Source organism: Enhydra lutris, unplaced genomic scaffold (genome assembly GCF_002288905.1).
Source record: "Enhydra lutris kenyoni isolate GAN:26980312 unplaced genomic scaffold, ASM228890v2 scaffoldscaffold10, whole genome shotgun sequence".
NCBI classification, from domain to species: domain Eukaryota; kingdom Metazoa; phylum Chordata; class Mammalia; order Carnivora; family Mustelidae; genus Enhydra; species Enhydra lutris.
The window spans coordinates 8,200,171-8,221,334 of record NW_019154094.1 but is presented as its reverse complement, the minus strand read 5'-3'; the positions used below and the strand labels follow the sequence as shown (position 1 = coordinate 8,221,334).

Here is a 21,164-nt window from a genome sequence, read left to right as displayed (position 1 = left end):
CTCTTTGAGTATCAGGCATCCAAATGCCAGTTCTCTCATGGGGGAACACTTTTGCTGGTTTATTGAAAACCCATAAATCTCCACAGTGCCCAGGAGAGGGAAGTTTGAATCTGTCCCTACTTCCCATCCCTCAACCTCAATCCCAAACTCAGCCCTTATCCAGCAGGGGACCCTCTTGGGAGCACTAACAAGATAGCTTAAGCCTCAAACATCTTCCAAAGCATCCACTCAACCCCAGACACATTCACATACCTTCCCCTACCAACAAGGCCCTCTAACCACCAAAGGAGAGTCTGGTGGAAGGACAAGTCAAACGATGCCTCTTTCTAGGAGAAGGGGACACTGCTATTCAAAAACCTCTGCATTCAAATTTGGTAAAGTGTTAACATTTGATGAGTCTGGGTACAAAGTGCATAGGTATTCTTTGCATTGTTTTTGCAACTTTTCAGTAAGTCTGAAATTACTTTTTTAAATGAACCTCAGGGGAGCCCTGAGTGGTTCAGTTAGTTAAGTGTCTGACTTCTGACTTCAGCTTGGGTTGTGATCTTCGGGTTGTGGGATCGAGCCCCATGTCCAGCTCCATCCTAGGCATGGAACCTGCTTGGAATTCTCTCTTTCCCTCTGCCCCCTCCCTGTTTGCTTGTGTGCGGTGTGCACACCCATGCTCTCTCTTTCGGGGGGGGGGGGGGGCGGAAGGCTCAAACAATGATCTTACTGGAGTAATGAAGATGTTCTAAAACTAGATGATGATGATGGCTGCACAACTCGGTAAATTAACTAAGAACTGTTGAACTGTATACTTAAAATGGGTGGATTCCATGATCCGTAAATTATCACAGTAATTTTTTTCTTAAAAAAAAAAAAAAAAAAAAAAAAGACCTTGTACTACAGGTTAAAGATGACAGTCACAATGTCAATGTTGCTGGAAAGAAGCCTCTAAGAAAGATATAGAGAGAAGGAACCTATCCCAGCAGTAAACTGGTCGCCCCCCCTTTCCCTGTCTCCCCCACCCCACCAGCCCACCCCTGCTTTGAGCTTTGGTTAACAGTTCCAGGAAAATAGGAAAGATCTACACTGGTAGCTACTAACCATCCAATTACAGTAATATCACCTCTAAAAAGTAGCCCAAGGATTTCCTAAGTGGTGTTTTTATTTAAAATCTACTTCAAATAGTTCTTATTAATTTTCTAACTGTATGGATACTAAAGCAGAAAGCCCACTCAACTTTACTGAGCAACTACTGTACATAAGCCATGTGGCCACTTCAAATGTGGTCTGTTACTCAATTCCAACCATCATCTTCTAGATTTTCAGCTTAAGTGTTCTTCCATGGTAAGCAGATACCATTAGCAAAAAAATTCTTCTTACATTTTAAGACTTAAGTTCTAAATTTCTAGCTTCCAGACAAATTGACACTTTCGGGTTTTTTTTTTTTTGGTTGTTTTTTTGTAAATGACCCTGTGTTTTATTTTAGACCTGGATTCATTCCCACTGGACTGGGACCCTGAACTAATCTCCATGCTAAGGTTAAAAACTTTTTTTTTTTTTTTAACTGAGATACAGTTCACATACCATAAAATTCACTGTCTTATTGTGCTTTTTTACAATGCAGTGGGTTTTAGTATATTCACAAGGTTGGTCAACAAACACTACTATCTAATTCTAGAACATTTTATCACCTTCAAAAGAGACCCTATTGGGCACCTTTGTGGCTTAGTGGGTTAAGCCTCTGCCTTTGGCTCAGGTCATGATCTCAGGATCCTGGGAGCAAGGCTCGCATCAGGCTCTCTGCTCAGTGGGGAATCTGCTCCCCTGCCCCCTGCCTCTCTGCCTACTTGTGATCTCTCTCTCTGTGTCAAATAAACAAATAAAATCTTAAAAAAAAAAAAAAAAAAAAAAGACCCTATTACCCATTAGCAGTTACTCACTATTCCCTCTTGAGAGCACTTCTCCCTAAGTGGCTGGTAACTAGTATCTACTTTCCTTCTTTCTTTAAGATTTTATTTATTTATTTTAGAGAGAAAGGAAGAGAGAGAGAGTGCGAGCGGGGGGAGCAATAGAAGAAGAGGGACAAGCAGACTCCACACTGGGCATGGAGGCTGATGCAGGGCTCAATCTCATTACCCTGAGACTATGGCCTACGCCAAAATCAGACACTCAATTGACTGAGCCATCCAGGTGCCCCCAATAATCTACTTTCTGTGATAAATTTCTTTCTCTCCTGTTTATTTCCCTTTGGAAATAGCATTTATACAGATTAAACACAAATTACACTTAGTCACAGATTTTTGTAAAATATACGTTATTAGTATATCACATTAGCATTGCTAATCTCATGTTGTAAGATTAAGAGCAATTTTTTTTTTTTAAAGATTTTATTTATTTATTTGACAGAGAGAGATCACAAGTAGACGGAGAGTCAGGCAGAGAGAGAGAGAGAGAGAGAGAGGGAAGCAGGCTCCCTGCTGAGCAGAGAGCCCGATGTGGGACTCGATCCCAGGACCCTGAGATCATGACCTGAGCCGAAGGCAGCGGCTTAACCCACTGAGCCACCCAGGCGCCCCTAAGAGCAATTATTTTTTTTTTAAAGATTTTATTTATTTGACAGAGAGAGAGATCACAAGTAGGCAGAGAGTCAGGCAGAGAGAGAAGGGGAAGCAGGCTCCCCACTGAGCAGAAAGCCCGATGCGGGGCTTGATCCCAGGACACTGAGATCATGACCTGAGCTGAAGGCAGCGGCTTAATCCACTGAGCCACCCAGGCGCCCCTAAGAGCAATTATTAATCTAGATAAATTTATCCATGATTTTCAAAATCATACCATCAACACTCTTAACAAGAAATACGTACGTATTATATATAATATCTATCTATCTCATTCATAAATGAGTTAAAAGGTGAAACAGCAGCAGCTGAACATTTGGTATGGGGAGAATGAGACACAAAGACACGTTATAACCTCCAAGCTCAGGGGGTGCGTGCGTGGCTCAGTCAGTTAAGCATCTGCCTCTGGCTCGGGTCGCAATCCCAGGGTCCTGGGACTGAGCCCCAAGTTGGGCTCCCTGCTCAGGGGGGGAGTTTGCTTCTCCCTCTGCCTTTCTCTGCCAACTCGTGCTTGCGCACACATGCACTCTCTCTCTCTCCCCCTCTCACTCTGCTCTCTAATAAATAAATAAATAAAATCTTCTAAAAAAATAACCTCCAAGTTCAGCTCAGATGGGTAAGATGTCTAATAACATTGAATGCCCCAGTTAGCCTAAGAGAATTTTGTCATAGGAGAACTACCAGCAATGCTAGGCTCAGAAACAAGGATCCCCACTCCCAGGAGTGCTGGCATGGCCATGATCCTCTTCCCTCACATGCCTGCATGCCTGTGCACTCATCCCGCAGACACTGTTGGGACAGATGCGGCCCAGCCTTTTCCCCTTTGAGTCCAGGCAGCCCCATCTCATGACAGAGACAATAAGCAACAGCACTATCAGAATGGGCTGCAAAGATCTAGCTGCCACCCAAAGCAGCACAACCACTTCTCAGGCATCCCAGAGTCCCAAGAGCTGAATAAGCAGTCAAGGTAAAAAAAAGACAACCAAGCAGAGTCCAATGTTATAGAATCACTCTCTTCAGTACCTCTTTTGGTAGTAAGCACCCGCCACAGGCTGGCCACTGTACCAAGTGCTCCACATACATTGCTCTAATGTCACAAATGCTCTGAGGTGGGAACTATGATTATCCTTCCATTTTACAGATGAGACTCTGAAATTGAAAAGTTACAAATGAACTAGGAAGTGACAAAGCTGGAATTCTAAACCTCTCAGTGCTCCTAACACCCTACACACTGTCTGGAGGTGTGCAAAATCATAAACCAAAGTTGTAATAAAGATCACAAATTGAACCATGTCTTTGTATAACCCTTCAACGGTTAATTAGAATTATACATATTCTGCTTTTTTTTCCAATAACTGTCTGTAATCAAGTTCCAAAAGGCCCAAAGACTGAAAATTAGCATTTCACATAACCCCCCCCTTTTTTTTTTACATAACCCCATTTTTATAGAAAGTACAGACATTAACTAAAAATACCAGGTGAAAGAGGGGATAAAACATCAAAGACTGAAATACATAGGCATATTTCCAATTTAGAACAAATTAAGAACCTGGGGCACCTGGGTGGCTCAGTCAGTTAAGTGGCTGCCTTTAGCTCAGGTCATGATCCTACGGTCCTGGGACTGACCCCCATATTGGGCTCCCTCTCGGCGGAGAGCCTGCTTCTTCCTCTCCCTCTGCCTGTCACTCTGCCTACTTGTGCTGTCTATCTCTCTATCAAATAAATAAAATCTTAAAAAAAAAAAAAAGGAACTAAATTACTTCAATCCGCAGAAATAACCATGATATATATGCATGACAAAAATCATAAACCTCACCATAGGAGACACACAAGTAGTTGTCCCTTAAAACTGACAAATGAGGGGTGCCTGCGTGGTTCAGTTAAGTGCCCAACTCTTGATTTTGGCTCAGGTCATGATCTCGGGGTTTGGCTCAGGTCATGATACCAGACCCTGCATTGGGCTCTATGCTGGGTATGGATCTTGCTTAAAATTCTCTCCCCCGCTACCCACCATCCCCACTCACATATGTCTACACTCACTCTTAAAACAAAACAAAAAAACTGCCAAATGATTCAAGAAAATTAAACTGAAACCAGTTTAGAGCACTTCTTACAATTATTATGAAAGTCTGAGATAGGGTAAAGCCAGAGGCTGGTCATCAGAGCTTAGGGTTTTTGTTTTTTTTTTTTTAACATTTAATTTATTTATTTGACAGAGAGAGAGATCACAAGTAGGCAGAGGCAGGCAGAGAAAGAGGAGGAAGCAGGCTCCCTGCCGAGCAGAGAGCCCGATGCGGGGCTCGATCCCAGGACTCTGGGATCATGACCTGAGCCGAAGGCAGAGGCTTTAACCCACTGAGCCACCCAGGCGCCCCAGAGCTTAGGGTTTTAAGGCCACAGGCTAGGGTGCCTGGGTGGCTTAGTCAGTTAAGCTTCTGCCTTTGGCTCAGGTCATGATTCTAGGTTCCTGGGATTGGAGCCGAATGAGGGTCCCTGCTCAGCAGGGAGCCTGATTCTCCCCTGCCCCTCCCCCCATTTGTGCTCTCTCACTCACTTTCTCTCTCACAAGTAAATAAATAAAATATTTAAAAAAAAAAAAAAGCTGCAGGCTAGATTTTTAGTGTGGTCAACCATACTCCATGTCCCTCAAGTGGTGTGTCTGGCTCTTTTCCTTGGGAGAATTTAAGATTCAACAGCTAATGCAGCAGAAGCTCCCAGAGAGACCTGGAAGCAGTCCCCTGAGAATCAGTCCCAGTCGACAGACTAAATGGGAAATACTATTGATACAAAAATAATCCTTCTGCATACTGCCACCAAATCCCTTTTTAGCCAGATACCCCATGAAGCCAAAACTGAAGCTGCTATAATTTAAGACTTTCTTGTTCCAGTCAGATGCAAAATTGTGATAATAACAAATACAGACTCAGTGCTCATGGTGTGCCAGGCCCAGTCCTAATCACCCTCCATGCATTAACTCATTTAATCCCTAGATGCATGAGAGGACACTGGAACACAGAAACGTTAAGCCACTTGTCCAAATCACACAGAGAAAGGTGACAGGACAGGAATGCAACCCCAGGCAGTCTGCCTTCCAAGTATTTAATTGCTAAGATATACTGCCTTATGTCAGTCAAGACTCAATTACTAGACAGGTAATTCTCTTAAATCCCACTCACAAGAATCTTCAGTACTTACTGATTTACACTCATTTTAGAATGCATTTGCCTTTCTATTTCCCACCAATAACCTCTACGGAGGGCAATCAGAAAAGGTACTGAAACTGAAGTTTCCAGGAAGAATGGCATAATTCAAGACACAAGTTATACAGCTGAGCCCTGGCTGGGGTGCCACATTCTCTTCAGTGAAGTAGTTTTGGGGTGTGCGTCTAGGCAAGACAACCTCGCAGGATTTTATAAAGATTACTGTTTTTGTTGTTACTTGGACTGCATACAACTGAAATACTTAAGTGTTTCATACAGTAATGCTATCATCCTGATTAACATTCCAACAAACTAGGTCTTCACCTATTTTTTCCACTACAGCCTCACAAATAGTCTACCCATCCCCCAAAACATAAGCTTTTCCTGTTGATCTCATTTTAGTCAAAAGACAGATTTGGGTTTCATTTCAGATTTGGGTTCCTTCACATTATCGTCAGAACCATCCTGGACACTCTGATAGCTTCAAAAACCCAAATTCTCTTAATTTTGTTGACACAAAAAACACCATTTCATAAAATTTCATTCTCCTCTGCACCAGCAAAGGCCAGTGTCTGAAAGAATTTTCATGTTAGGTGATAATGGCATCTTTTTTCTCCACTTTATGAAGTCAGGCTGATTCTGTCACACAGCCCCGTCATTTGGCTAAAGAAGGTCATCAATGCTAAGACCCTTGAGTAAAACTTCCAGAGAAATGAATTCTTCTTCCAGAGCTATCCTTTATAAGAGCATTTAGTAAACATTTGGTTGAATGGGAAGAGACCACAAACATCACACCTGCAAACAGAAGAAAATAAAATGCTAATTTCTGTAGAACTGACAAGAGCTTGAAAGAGCTAGTACTCACAACTGGGCAACCACTGAAAGGGATCAATCCTCTAATATAATGCTTCTTACTCCCCTAAGTCCCAGTGCAATGGCACATACAGCAAAAAGAGATAATATTCACCCTCAAACTGCCGGACTTGGACAACAAAGAAAGCCCAGGGTATATGATGCTGCTTGAAATACCTTTCCCATAGAGGTAGAATAAAAACCCTTCCTCACGGTGTTTGCTGGCTTTCTACTTCTAGACAGAGACAGTGAAAGTATACTGACAGACCTCTGCTGGAAATGAATTGCCCAGCTAGCTGCTGGCTAGGTTTTGCCCTAAGGAGTCCTCTCGGCCACAATGCTCAGTACTGCTGTCGAGTGTCCTACTGTCTGACGCCTCCATGAAGGCACTGGAAAAGGGCTAGAGAGGCCTTGGTCATCAACCAGGACAACCCCTCTACGGCACATATATCCCGCAATATTTGACAAAGTAAACTGGCAGAAGCCTCCTTTATTCCCTTCCCCTAGACTTAGAACTATCAATGGTAAGTAAAAAGACATTTCACATCAAGAGTCAGGATAAGCAAAGAATTGTTAAAAAATAAAAAATAAAAAAAATTCAAATTAAAGCATTCAATAGAAACCTCCTCAGAATCATATACACAGATTCTACTGAGAGATGTCCAGCAGATGGTGACTCAGAATCTGTGTCAATTTGGTCTATAAGTAAAACCTGGAGGGTAGGAAAATGAATGAATAGACAAAGACATGCATCTTCCATAAACACCTGCTGTATGCACTCTGAGAAGGACTTCTCTCACATTCTTACATCTCTCATAAGATTTTGTACTATTACTGGGAGACTGAGCCACATCCATTCCCTTAAGGAACATCCAGATATAAAAATAAATTTATTTTCCTAGAATTATGTTGGAAATTACTGACATGCAGGAGGCAGTGCTTACTAGGTACCAGATCCTAAGCCAAGTGTTCTGTACACATTATTCACCAAATGTCATGTCACTCCTCAAGAAGCTTCCCTGACCACCCCATATAAAATTGTCCCCATCATGCATTATCTTTACAGAACTCAGCACTATCATATATTATATTGTTTTAAATTTGTCTACTTGCTTATGCCCTGTCTCTTATCACTAAGACAGAAGTTCTATAATGTCTTGTTTACTGAACAATCTCCAGCATCTAGAAAGGTGCCTGACACGGAGCAGTCACTCACGAATGTATGATCTCATGTTGTCCACATCAAGGCCTGATGAGGTACTGGTAACAGAGGGAACTGAGGCTGAGGGAGGTAAAGAAACCTGCCAGAGACAACCCAGCTAGAAAGTAACATCTGGCTGCAGAAGCTACACTCCTCTTTGCTATGCTGTACTACCTAGGTACAAAAATTCCCCTAGAGATCTCATTCTCAAAAATCTTTCCATCAGAATGACTTGCACACATCCTGAGTTGTGGCAAAGATTATGAGAAGGATGCTGAGTGGATCAAGAAATCTATACAGTTCAGGGAGAGAATTCTGTTGTGTGGCAGTGCTAGCAGTATGCCCTCTGTCCCATGAGTAGGGGAAGAATAAAAAGCTACAAAAGGAGGTTGACTGATTAAGGATATGGTGCTACCTTCTTAAGGAATTATACCAGTGAATATTAAAAATGAGAGAACACTCCATAGGATCTATGAATACCACATAATGTCTGTCACCTTTCTTGGTCTAAGCTCCTGGAAGACAGAGGCTGTCTCTTATTTGTACTTGACACAGAGTACCTTATGGTACCTATGCGTAAGGATAGCTACCTGTCAAAACATCCTCTTTCACCCTTAAAGAATTTTGGCCCAGCTTGTGCTTTGTTCTGGTGTCTCATTCACCAAGTAGGAGTCAGTCAACAGGGATCCGGGAGCCCTAAGAATGTTCACAGAATGTGTGGGGAGGGTGGGAGCAGAGATGTTAAAAGGCCGTACCCCCTCAATACTGCTTGTGTAAATGAACATTTTTCCAGATATGGCTCCAAAAGAAACCCTACCTAGGATAAACCTTTTGAAAGAAGGCTGTCCTAGTTCTATTTAACACTTCCCTTAAGGGGCTAGAAACTTCAGACAGGATTTTTTGTTGGGACAGAGGGTGAGGCAATTAAAACACAATATTGTTATTTTCTACGATCGATCGAAGATCAAACAGCTCTGATAAAAAGTAACACCCCTCTAAGAGAAAGACACAGTTGGGAGAATGGTACAAAAGAGAATGGCATGGCATGTGCCATGGCTCTCCTGTTTGTTTCCACCACTTATAATATGATTTAGCACAGTGGGACAGGACTTAGTGATTATTTACTGATTACAAGATGTTCATGAATTACGTGAGTGTTCTATTAGGACAGTCAGAATGGAATCAACCATAAGCATAAAGTTTGGGACCTTCACTCTTCTCTCAAAATATTGGTAGCTGGCACAGTTTCTGACACATAATTAATATCTATTAAGCGACTGGCTTAATGATGGACAGCGAACAAATCAGTCAACAAGAACTCTGTCAAGGGGGTATGGCCTTAATCAAGTCATTCTCCGAGGATATAACAGCATTTATACTACTAACAATAGGTATGGATATATCAAATATCCTCTAATTAGTGCTTGTTCCCAAAGGATTTACAGCATGTCATTTCCGTACCCATAAGGGGAGAACATGGCCAAAGAAGGGAGAAGATTAAGTAATGAGCCATGCTGAATGGAACAAAGCTGATGAAAGGGCATCAGGCTCTAAGAGAGGTAGAGTTCTCATGTAATATTACTCTTTTCTGGCAGAGCCTTAGGGCTCTTACCCTTAAGGGCACACTGCATTCACAGTTAAGTACAAGCAGTGGGTACATAAAAATCAAACTGTATCATTAAGTTTCTATCTCCCACTTGACAGATGAAGGAACTAAGACACCACAAAGAAAATAACTTGCCCCAAAGAAATACCATGACAAGAAGGATTCTTTCTACTTCATAATTCCTTCCAAAACTACCAGGTAAGGTTCAATTAAAAGTCCAAATGACAGTTCTAGGTGGCAAGCGGAATACATCTAGATGTTTCAAACATAAGGTAAGTATAGATTCAGATTCACCAGCTCTGACTACTACAGCCAAGAACTTGAGTACAAAACTCCAATTTATAAAGAGCCATGATGAATGCAATACACATGAACAAGCCATACTCTCTCCTCCCTGATGGCCCTCTTGAGAAAGCAGCACATGCGGACAGGACCTGAGTGCCACAGGAGTTGCCATCAGTGGTCTTCACCCTAGGTCTGGATATAAGTACTGACCTAGAATTCCTGTGCCAGGCAGATCCTTGAGATGACAGTCAAGGATCATTCTTTACATTAGGATCTCAGTATCAGTCACACTCCAAACCTGTCATTTTCCCCATATACTGTCTTTGTCATCTAGTCCAACAGCAACTGGGCTTTAGTTTTTAAAATACACTTGTGCCCAATAACTCTACTCGTAGAGAAACCTTCCCAGCTTCTTCTAGAGTCTCGTATCACAACTTCTTTCTGGTTGGAATGCAGTATGCTCCAAATACAGATTTCTGGTACCTTTCCAAAGTTCAATCATTTGAAACCCTCCCTCCCCATACATAAAAAATATATCCTTCCAGCATCATTTGACCGAAGTATAAAGCAACCTGGTTGGCCTCCATGCATCCGATGGCATCTTCCAAGAGTGAAAACTCCACGCAGACATAGCCATAGTCGTAACCTGGGGACAGCATTTAAATACAGACGGGAGTGGTGTTAGTGCCTTGCAAACACAAAAGACACACTTAAATCCCCTGTTTCTGAACCCCTTAACACAAGCCCTCCCAACTAGGCCCTCCCTCCCCTATACTAGGCAAAGCTACTACCCCAAACAGAAAAAAGTACTGAAGGAAAATCTGGATGTTTCTGGGCTTTGAGAGTCACTCCAAAATGGCATTTTCTATTAACCAAGAAGATTTGCCCTCTTTAGCACTGATGGTCTTGGTGAGGGTACCCCAGAGTTAGGTAATCCCACAGAAAGTTCAAGTGGGGACCCAGAACATTTCACCACAGGCTGAATCTTCTGGAAAAACAAAGTCAACAAGAACAGGAAAGTATCTGGAAAAAAAAAATGTATCCCGAGAGAGGAAGGAGAAGCAATTATCCCAAAGCTATGCTAATAGTCACCACTTTTCAAGCAGAAACCACCTTCAAAGACAGAAGTGCTGACAGACTGAGGCAACTATTCTGTTTGGATACCACAGGAGGCTTCGGGTTGGCAGGGGACAGACCATTTCAGGTCTCCTCTTTTTTCCTTGTTTCAACTCAAGTCATAAACCAGCTTAAATCTTTATGAAAGGAAGAAGGTGTAAAAGCATAAGTAAGTACAAATAGTTGGGTCCAAAATTGTGCTTGTGCACAAAGATTGGCAGTAGAGTAGGCTGGGGGAGAGACAGCAGTTGTTAGCAATCAGTACATGTTCAAGAATTGTATAAACCATTAGAGTTATGGAACACCCTTCACCTTTCCCCTAAGCAAGTACCATTTGCAACTCTCATGACCCATGAGACTGGGAGCTCATGGGATTTACAGACTGCTGAGTTCTAAATGTGAACCCATCCTTTAATTTCCCGGATACTGGCACCATATGACAACAAAAACACACTTGGCAATGCAATGCTCCACAAATGACTTCCATGCTTCCTCCACTGCCTCACAGGATAAAGAAGCTCATCTTTAGGAGTGATGCTGTGCAAACGAACAGCAAGAAAAAGATGCAATTTGTTCAGATGAGAAATAAAACTCAGGGGAAGAGAAACAACACAGGACCCAGGCCAATTTTGAGCAGAGTATATGTAACAACGGGAAACTAAGTATTATTAAATCAAAGTATCAGAGACCAAAAAAGTAAAAATAAAAAACAAAACAAAAACTGGAGCAACAGAAAATGTAACTTAAAAAAACAGACCAAATTTGGTGAGATGGGTTGGATTCCTTGTCACATGGAATGAATGGTCTGAAATGTTTTCTTATGATAATAATAAAACCGTGACTTCCAACTTATCAAATACTTCAAATTAAATATGCCAATGTTACAATGGCATAGGCTGATTCTTGCTTAGAATTTTGCGAAATGACCAAGAAGAAGAAAACAGATCTACTCGATAGATATCCCACCATCACCTTCGGCCGAGAGAGAGATTTTCCATTTGATTTGACAGCTTTGACCAGCACACATCAAAACTAGCTGCTGCGACCTTTACTTAAATTGACGACAAAATCAGCCTTTTCTGATTAGTAACTATTTGAAGAAATGAAACTACCTTAAAGAAACGGTATATGTGCTTTTATATATCCTATTAACAACAGAAATTGTCTTGCTAGTTAATTCCTTTCAAGTGGATTTTCTTGGTCAAACTCAGTGAACTTCTCCTACAGAAAGCATTCTGCATTTGGGGGACCCCTGGGTGGCTCAGTCAGTTAAGCCTCCGACTCTTGATCTCAGCTCTGGTCTTGATCTCATCAGGGTCATGAGTTCCAGCCCCAAGCTGGGCTCCATGCTGGATGTGGAGCCCGCTTAAAAAAAATAAATTAGGGGCACCTGGGTGGCTCAGTGGGTTAAGCCGCTGCCTTCGGCTCAGGTCATGATCTCAGAGTCCTGGGATCGAGCCCCGCATCGGGCTCTCTGCTCAGCGGGGAGCCTGCTTCCTCCTCTCTCTCTGCCTGCTTGTGATCTCTCTGTCAAATAAATAAATAAAATCTTTAAAAAAAAAATAAATAAATAAATTAAAAAAAGAAAAGAAAACATTCTGCATTTTGTAAAGCGCTCTGAATGTTCTTGGAAAACACTAGAATAGCAGAAGCAAATAAAGTGCCTTGTATCAGCAAATCTCTACTGCAAACACTTGACTGCATGTCCACAATCAGAAAGGGGTAGCTATGGAACAAGCAGATAAACTCTCAAGAGCGTTGATTACCTCTACAGAGCAATATCAAGGCCCAGGTGTGTGGAATGCAACCCTCTGTCTGGCTGCCCACATGAAAAACACAAGGAACTAACACCACATTGGAAAAGCCCTGAGTTTCCTTTCTGTGCTTAGAGAAGTAACTATTGTGGCCCAGAAGAGCTCACAGAATCTGCGGACAAACAGAAAGAGATTTATGACAACATTCACACTTTACTGAAGAATAAATAAGACTCTCTGATATTACAGTCACTGGGAAGGAAAAGATACAGTTTGCAAGAGACATTATGAGCATTTCTATACATCAACTCTGCAATACATTACCCTAACAATGTACTTCAGACTGAACATTAAATCCATAAGCCCAACTTTCAATATCTTCTGCCCGAAATTTTAGCTATTAAATAGTAACAAAAATTTAAGGCTTAATTATAATACCCAAAACTTAAAAAAAAAAAAAAGCCCTATCTTGATCTTGGGCATTTTGTGTGTCTAACACTCACAGCTGTACAAGGATTTCCAGGAATTGCCCAAATGGACAACAGTACGAAGTAATACTTACATAGCACTTGTTGGTGCAAGACTGCATTCTGAACTCTTTACATACACCAATTAAATCCCCACAAGACCACCCTATGAGGTAAATACCATTAACCTCATTTTACCCATGGGGAAGCAGACAAAGAAAGAATAAGTAATTTGCTCAAAATCACCTCAGTGGTAAGTAGCAATATGGGCTCAGAGCCAGGGACCACATTCAAATTGATGCTGTTAACTGCTACACTGATAGCCTCGAACCTTTCTTCTTCTTCTTCTTCTTTTTTTTTTTTTTTTAAGATTTTACTTATTTATTTTTGACAGAGACTGACAGAGCGAGGGAGGGAACACAAGTAGGGTAGTAGGAGAGGGAGAAGCAGGCTCCCTGTTGAGGAGGGAGTCCAATGTAGGGCTCAATCCCAGAACCCTGGGATCATGACCTGAGCCGAAGGCAGATGCTTAACAACTCAGCCACCCCGGCATCCCGAGCCACTCACCCTTTAATAAAATCCTAGACTGATACGAGTAATCTGAATTCTAAATTTTACTAAGCCCAATCATAGAAAGGGTCCCACATGCCCAAGCACAGACAAGTTAAGACCATGTCTATGGTTGAGAAATACAGAAATCTGCAGCACACCAGTTACCTCATTCTAAAATACCTATGGCAGAACCTTGTGCACGGACCCAAGTATGCAAGTTAGAAATCATTCACACTCATGGACTGCTATACTGGCTACCAAAAATCTTCTGCAAAGACAAAAACCCAAAAGTCTTGTTGCAATTATAGCTATAAAAATTACAATACAGCAAGATACTTGATATGAGATGTTTAATATAACATATTTAAAAAACTTTAAAAATGAGGATAATTATATATAATGTGTATAGGAAAAAGAACCAGAACTAAATACTATGAAGTCACATCTAACTCAGAGGTTAGAGATAAAAGTTTGCATATGAGATGAAAACCATGCATTGTCAAAATCATACTCGAACACCGCAACGTGAAGAACAACATACCATCTCTCAATATAGGTTAAGTCCAACACTGCCAGTTTTTCCTCCAGCGTCGCAACAGATCACTTTTCTTTTGGTTGACACCAGATGAAGTGGTTGGCTTGCATTTAAGGACCATAATGTATGAAAAACATATCACTTTAAATAACAGAATCACAGCTAGCACAGTGAATGCTCACACTTAGGGAAACTTGGGAGACAGAGACTAACTGAAGCCACAACTGAGTCACATCCCACCTCTCATGCTCGCTCCATGAGAGGGAAGATGGAGTCGGAGAGAGGGGCTGAGCAACCACAGGTGAATATACAGAAATCTGAAAATGATGTAATGCAACACAACTGTACACGAACATGATTACAGTGGTTCTACTATTGTAGTGGGATAACTGGGAGTTTCTTTTTAATCCCTCCAATGTAATTTTATAATTCACAGAGTAAGTTCTAGTAGACCTATTCCACCTAAACATTCTGAAAACAACCAACCAAACTTGCATTCAGAATTGCTAGGAGCTATTTGGGAATTAAGATAGTAAACTCTGTGTTAACAGTCCCATAGACAGACTCTGACCTAAGGAATAAGAAATTTTTTTATTACCCTTTTCTTCTACCCCCACATTCTAGGAAGAAGCCTGGTGGGCTGATGGGTCTTTGTGCTTATTTATGTGACTATTTAAAAGGATATTTTACTCCACTTTCTAACCTAACCACTTTCTAACTAAATGTATAGATTTTTCATAAAATTGTGAATCCTCCTTACAGGTTTGTTTGTTTGTTGGCAGCTAAGAAGGATGAGAACAGAGAAAGAAGGAAATCTATAAAGGTAACATTAAAATTTCAATTCTTCTTCATATTCATGAATCACATGATTGCCTATCACTCAAAAAAAATACTGTGATAAAAGCTAACAGGTGCTTAAGGGGGAACAAGGTATGAAAACAAAGCCTTAATGAATAATATCGAGTTATCTTTTAGTCTCAGCTCCTAAAAAAGCTGACTCAGAGATGATGACAAACATAGCTCTTAATTGTTAAAGTCAACTGTAACGTCTATACCAAACTCTGCTTTTATAACAATCACACAGCAATATTTACTTAGGCAAATGAGATGAGCAGTCCTCTGTTCAAACTAGTCTAGAAAAACCCAACTATCATAAACAAGTCCAGCTGAACTTCCCATTAGGAGGACTGATTTACATTGATAAAGCCAAGAATATACATACCAAATACAAAATGTAAAAAAAGGAATCAGGATTTTAAAGGACACAGGCAGAGGGGACTCATAATGAGCACTGACTAATCTGCAGAATTGCGAATCACTACATTGTATAACTGAAACGGAACTACACTGGAATTTAAAAAAAAAGGACAAAGAGAGGGAAATAGGCTTCTTTATTTTATTGGGTATCTTTAAGGGAAAAGAAAACAGATTTTTTTTTCTCTAAACAAGGATTATTATTTCTGTAGGAATAAAGCATTATGAATATATAGAGCACCACAAAAAATCTTAATAGAGATTCAAGAGGGCTATATTTTTCTAGGTCCTATTTTCATATTTCATTGGGGCTACAGACTTTTAGAAGTAAATTATCAAGTTAAAGATTTTAAGCAAAAACCAAAACAGAATCGATAGCTATGTGAATTCCTACCAATGGAAATAATACAACAAAGAAAGCAGATGTGCAAGATTGCTATTTTTTTTTTCCAAAGTCCGGATTTTTTTTCAAAAATCTCTGATGTACAAGATTTTTTTTTTTTTAAGATTTTATTTATCCATTTGACAGACAGAGATCACAATAGGCAGAGGAAGGCAGAGAGAGAGGGGGAAGCAGGCTCCCCGCTGAGCAGAGAGCCCAACGGGGGACTCAATGCAGGGCTCGATCCCAGGACCCTGAGATTATGACCTGAGCCGAAGGCAGAGGCTTAACCCACTGAGCCACCCAGGTGCCCCTCCGATGTGTAAGATTTCTAACAAGTACTTTGCTCTGTTAAAAACCACAAGTGGGGGTGCCTAGGTGGCTCAGTGGGTTAAGCAGCTACCTTCCGCTCAGGTCATGATCTCAGGGTCCTGGAATTGAGCCCCACATTGGGCTCCCAGCTCAGCAGGGACTCTGCTTCTCCCTCTTCCCCCACTCCTGCTCATGCTCTCTCATAAAATCTTAAAAAAAAACAAAAAAACCCCCAAAACTTCAATATGCATTATGAAAATTTGGAAGATATCTGATTTGTCAACCTACTATCTGGGAAGAACAGGATTAGACTCCATGAAATATTATCATTTTGACATCTTATAAGCACTTTCAATCCTCTCCCCCTCAACTACTCACATAAGGCTTGCTGGTTTATAATAAAAGATGAAATGAGGAAGATACACAGTCATGATTACTTGCTAAATTTCTCAAAATTACATATGGCTCTATTTGATTATGCTCCATCTGTGCCAACTGGTTATTAAAAAGGGGGGGGCGGTTGTATTTTCAAGTAGTTTTCAAAGTCCAAAATTAATCTTAGGGTGACTTCTTAATGATGGTTCTCTGGGCCCAGGATATCATTTGTTAGGAAATTCTTACCCTTATTTATTTTCATTCCAGTGACATTAACAACGCTATGTGGGCACAGTGAGGGGTGTGTCCTTGACCTCAGAGAGTTGGCTTTTTTGAAGATTTTGTTTATTTATTTGAAAAAGAGAACTAGTGGTGGGGAGGGGCAGAGGGAGAGAGAAAGAAGCAGACTCACTGTTGAGCAGGAAGCCTGACACAGGGCTCAATCCCAGGACCCAGAGATCATGACCTTAGCCGAAGGCAGAAGACCAACCGACTGAGCCGCCCAGGCGCCCCTCGCTCTTTTCATTTCTCTATCCCCAACACAATGGTGCTTAGTTAACACCACAGCAATTGTAATGAGTTTCTTCACTGGAGCAACACACAAGAAAAGTAATTTCTCCAGTCTGTACATATGCAGAAGCTAACTCATCATGAGCTTTCAGTTGAGCCATTTCTCCCTGGGCCTGGGTTATCCATATGCCAAGTTGCAATGATGGTAACTCCTTTGCAGGGTGGTTTCAGAGTGCATGAGATAATGCATTTCAGAACCCCCATGTTTCTATTACAAAGCATTATCAGGGACTAAAGATCAGACAGTACCTGTGTTGGTGCTCCTCAATTATGCCCCAGCATTAAAATTTTGGCACTGATGAATTGCCTCACTGATTTCTAGTTTATGCTAAGAATATATCTGTTTCCCTCATAGATCACGAAGCTATTTTCAAGTGGGAAAAAAATATGGCCCATAAACATTTTTCCCATTGCCTGGACCCTAGTACAAATAAATGGACAAGTCACCACTGTTCTAAGGGACTCTGGGAAGGTTCCACAAAGATAGTGGCTTCTGAGATGGAAGTTGCTCAAGATGAGAACAGATCACACTGCTCCAGCCACTTACCTATTCCAGAAGTAAAATATTACCCAGACAAGGGTCAGACTACTGGCATTCTGTGAGACTCACACTATGACCAGACCATAAGCCTAGGTCACCTATACCTTGTAACAGAAAACTGATGCCCATCTAAACATACCAGATACCAGCCAGATCCACATTTGGGATCCTCATCTATGATAATATAGAAAGACATTTGGTCTCTGTTCTAGTTTTCTGACATGGAGTTCTTAAAACTCCTGGAATTTCCTGAATGATAAGGGTGATATGAGTGTCTGTTGTTCTAATGAGGTGACTCTTGGGTGGGCTCCTAGATAGCATCAGGATGGGGCCTGATGATCAGAATGTCCAAATCTTGATCAGAAGCTTGGAACTTTTAGCCTTACCCCTCCAATGTGCAGGGACAGGAAAGGAGTTGGAATTTAAGCTAAGCACCAGTAGCCACAATGATTTAATCAAGAATGACTGCATAATGGAACCTCCCATAAAAACCCCCAATGATGGAATCTGGAAAGCTTCCAGGTTGGTAAAAAGCACCCACATACATCTGTGTGCAATTTTCTCTACTTCTTGTCTATCGTTTCCTGTAACAACCATGAAAAGTCCAGTTTCATTTGAACTCTTTGAAAATCATTAACAATAACTTGCTGACCTCTCTGACCAATAATTATTTCCAACCATTCACTTAGGTGTTATTTTTTTTTTAAAGATTTATTTATCTGTTAGAGAGAAAGAGAGAAAGCACACACAAGCAAGGGGGAGTGGCAGGCAAAGGGAGAAGTGGGTTCCCTGCTGAGCAAGGAGGCTGAGATGGGACTGATCCCAGGACCTTGGGATTATGACCTAAACTGAAGGCCGCGCTCAACTGACTGAATCACTCAGCTGCCCCAGGTGTTATTCTTTTTCTAAGCCTGCTGACTCTAAAATTTCTATGTCTGTCATCCTCTAGTGACTTCAGCATTAGAAATAACTGAACATGTTTTGGGATGCTTGGGTGGCTCAATCAGTTAGGTGTCTGCCTTCAGCTTGGGTCATGATCCTGAGTTCTGGGATCGGGTCCCACGTCAGGCTCCTTAGTCTGAGGGGAGCCTGCTGCTCCCCCTGCTTGTACTCTCAACTCTCTCTCTCTCACTGGCAAATAAAATAAATAAAATCTTAAAAAAAAAAAAGAACGAACCATTTTTCATCAAGTTATCCACAGTGGTAAACTTCAAACTTTCAGCCAAAAGAACCCATGTAAGAACTCCCACATCCCTTAAAAAAAAATGATTTATAAGATACTGTGACCTATTCAGATGAATACAGATCATCTGTCCCATATATCCATTTTCCACAGAAACTGAAGCCCCTAAGGTCAAAGACTGCAATGCTCATGATTGCCAGCATATTCTCTGCACCTCAACGCACTATAACTATTGGTTGAATAAATAAATCAATAAACAAACAATAACGTTCTGTAGTAGTTTCAAAGGTAGAGTCATATACTAATCAGAATGGCACATACTTGGTAGGTAAATGAATCATAAGCTTTTCAAGGGGCACAGGGTGCTGTTTTATTTTTTAAAAAGATGAAAATATAACAACATTTTCTAGGCGCAGCATAATGAATTGAACTGAGACTAGAGACAAGCAATTATGAACTCTACCTATAAGGTTTAAGTACCAGTCAGTAAGCCATTAATATCTGGTTAAAGCTCTGTTAAATATTCTAAATACTCATGAAAATGCTTTTAAGAAATCAATCTTCATATGACTTGTCAACCAATTTTCAAGGTTTATTTTCTAAAATTGAAATGTAATTTATACCACAAAATAAACTCTTTTAAAGTGTACAATTCAAGGGCACCTGGCTGGCTCAGTAGGTGGTGTGCAGCTCTTGGTCTCAGGACTACAGGTTCAAGCCCCACGCTGGGTATAGAAATTACTTAAAATCTTAGGGGATGCCTGGGTGCCTCAGCCAGTCGGGCGTCCGACTCTTGGTTTTAGTTTGAGTCAGAGTTGACGTGTCTCTCTCTCTCTCTCCCCTTCCCCACTCTCTCATAAATAAAAATAAAATCTTAAAAAAAAAAAATCTTGAGGGGTGCCTGATCAGTTAAGTGTCTGACTCTTGATTTTGGCTCAGGTCATGATCTCAGGGTTGCGAGATAGAGCCTGTGTCAAGCTCTATGCTGGGTGTGCAGCCTGCTTAAGATTCTCTTTCTCCCTTTCCCCCTGCCTCTCCCCAGCACCCTCCAAAAAAAAAAAAAAAAAAAAAAAAAAAAAAATCCTTAAAAATAAAATATAACAAAATAAACTGTACAATTCAGTGGTATATTTATAAAGCAGTGTCACCAAAGCTTACACATAAATTAGATAGAGGTCCTAAATGCTAATGTAAGAAACATGGAAGCAGGTAAAAATTGTTTTAATTAACATTTTGAGGGTGCAGAATTTTAGCTAGAAAGGGTGAGCACCGATCAGATGTTCTGGTGTAAGGAGAAAGTTAAAAGAAGAGGCCAATGTAGTTTCATATCCTATAAATAGTTTGTATGTAGAGCCTCTATCTTCTGCCCACTGAAGGTAATTACATAATGACTTTCCCTCCACGGACTGAAGCTAGAAGACAACTGGCTGCTGCACTATTCCCTTCCCCTGATTAGGGACCCTTTAATTCTTGCTACTCCAGCAGAAGAAACTCTTTCATGAATCCTTCTAAACACCCAAAGGCACTGGAAGCCCCATACAGACTTATACAACGTAGAAGATTCAGGCAAAGCCACCCGAGCATTTGGCCAAAGAGACAAATAAGTACAGAAGCCAGAAGCAATTCTACCTAGAGAAGAGTGAGGAACTGGGAAAAGCAAAAAGCTAACAAAGGGCTAGAGTTCAAACACCTTCCCTATCTCGGAGAGGCACATTCCATCTTGGCTAAATAGCTCTGGGGAAGAGGAAATGAACTGCCAATTAAAGCATCTGCTCATCACTGTCATGCTATATTCCCATGCTATCTCTTCTATCATCAGATGTCACATACAGTTTAGGTAGAGATCTCCAAGATTACAAAGTCTACCAACCAAAACCCACAAAGGTGGTGGTTCTTGTTTCTGAATAAAATGATGCCTTGGGTTGTGAAGATGTTTATCAGTTCTAGAATGAAACTCCAGGGGCGCCTGGGTGGCTCAGTCTGTTAAGCGTCTGTCTTCAGCTCAAGTAGGGATCTCTAGGTCCTGGGATTGAGCCCTGCGTAAGGCTCTCTGCTCAGCAGGGAGTCTGCTTCTCCCTCTCCCTCTGTGCTCTCTCGCTCTCTCTCAAATAAGTAAGTAAAATCTAAAAAATAAAATTTATAGAATAAAACTCCATACCCAAAAGCCCCAAGGAAAGGAAGAATGCAGGGAGTCCAGTAAAAGTCAACAATAATATTAAAACTTCCCTACCAGGGCTGCAGATTACCATAGCCATCCTTCATAACTTAAGTGGTTTCAACAAAGGAGCTTAAATTGAAGAATGAGTCGGAATAGAAAATGAGGACCACCCAGATGCCCCAAGACATTCTTATTTTAAAAGCTTTGCCATTTTTGCT

At 41.1% G+C, this 21,164-nt stretch overlaps 1 protein-coding gene across 5 annotated transcripts in view; it reads right to left on the bottom strand.

Annotated features, from left to right (window-relative positions):
- LOC111143785 (RNA binding motif protein 6) overlaps nt 1-21,164 on the bottom strand; it is a 105,660-nt gene that overhangs the window by 40,849 nt on the left and 43,647 nt on the right. For 4 of the 5 annotated variants that reach the window (XM_022497657.1, XM_022497656.1, XM_022497659.1 and 1 more), the window contains one exon: nt 10,320-10,393. The exons of the other annotated variant lie outside the window; for it this stretch is intronic. In XM_022497657.1, coding sequence (XP_022353365.1) covers nt 10,320-10,393 — 74 coding nt within the window. The remainder of the gene's footprint in view (nt 1-10,319; nt 10,394-21,164) is intronic. 5 annotated transcript variants of the gene reach the window in all.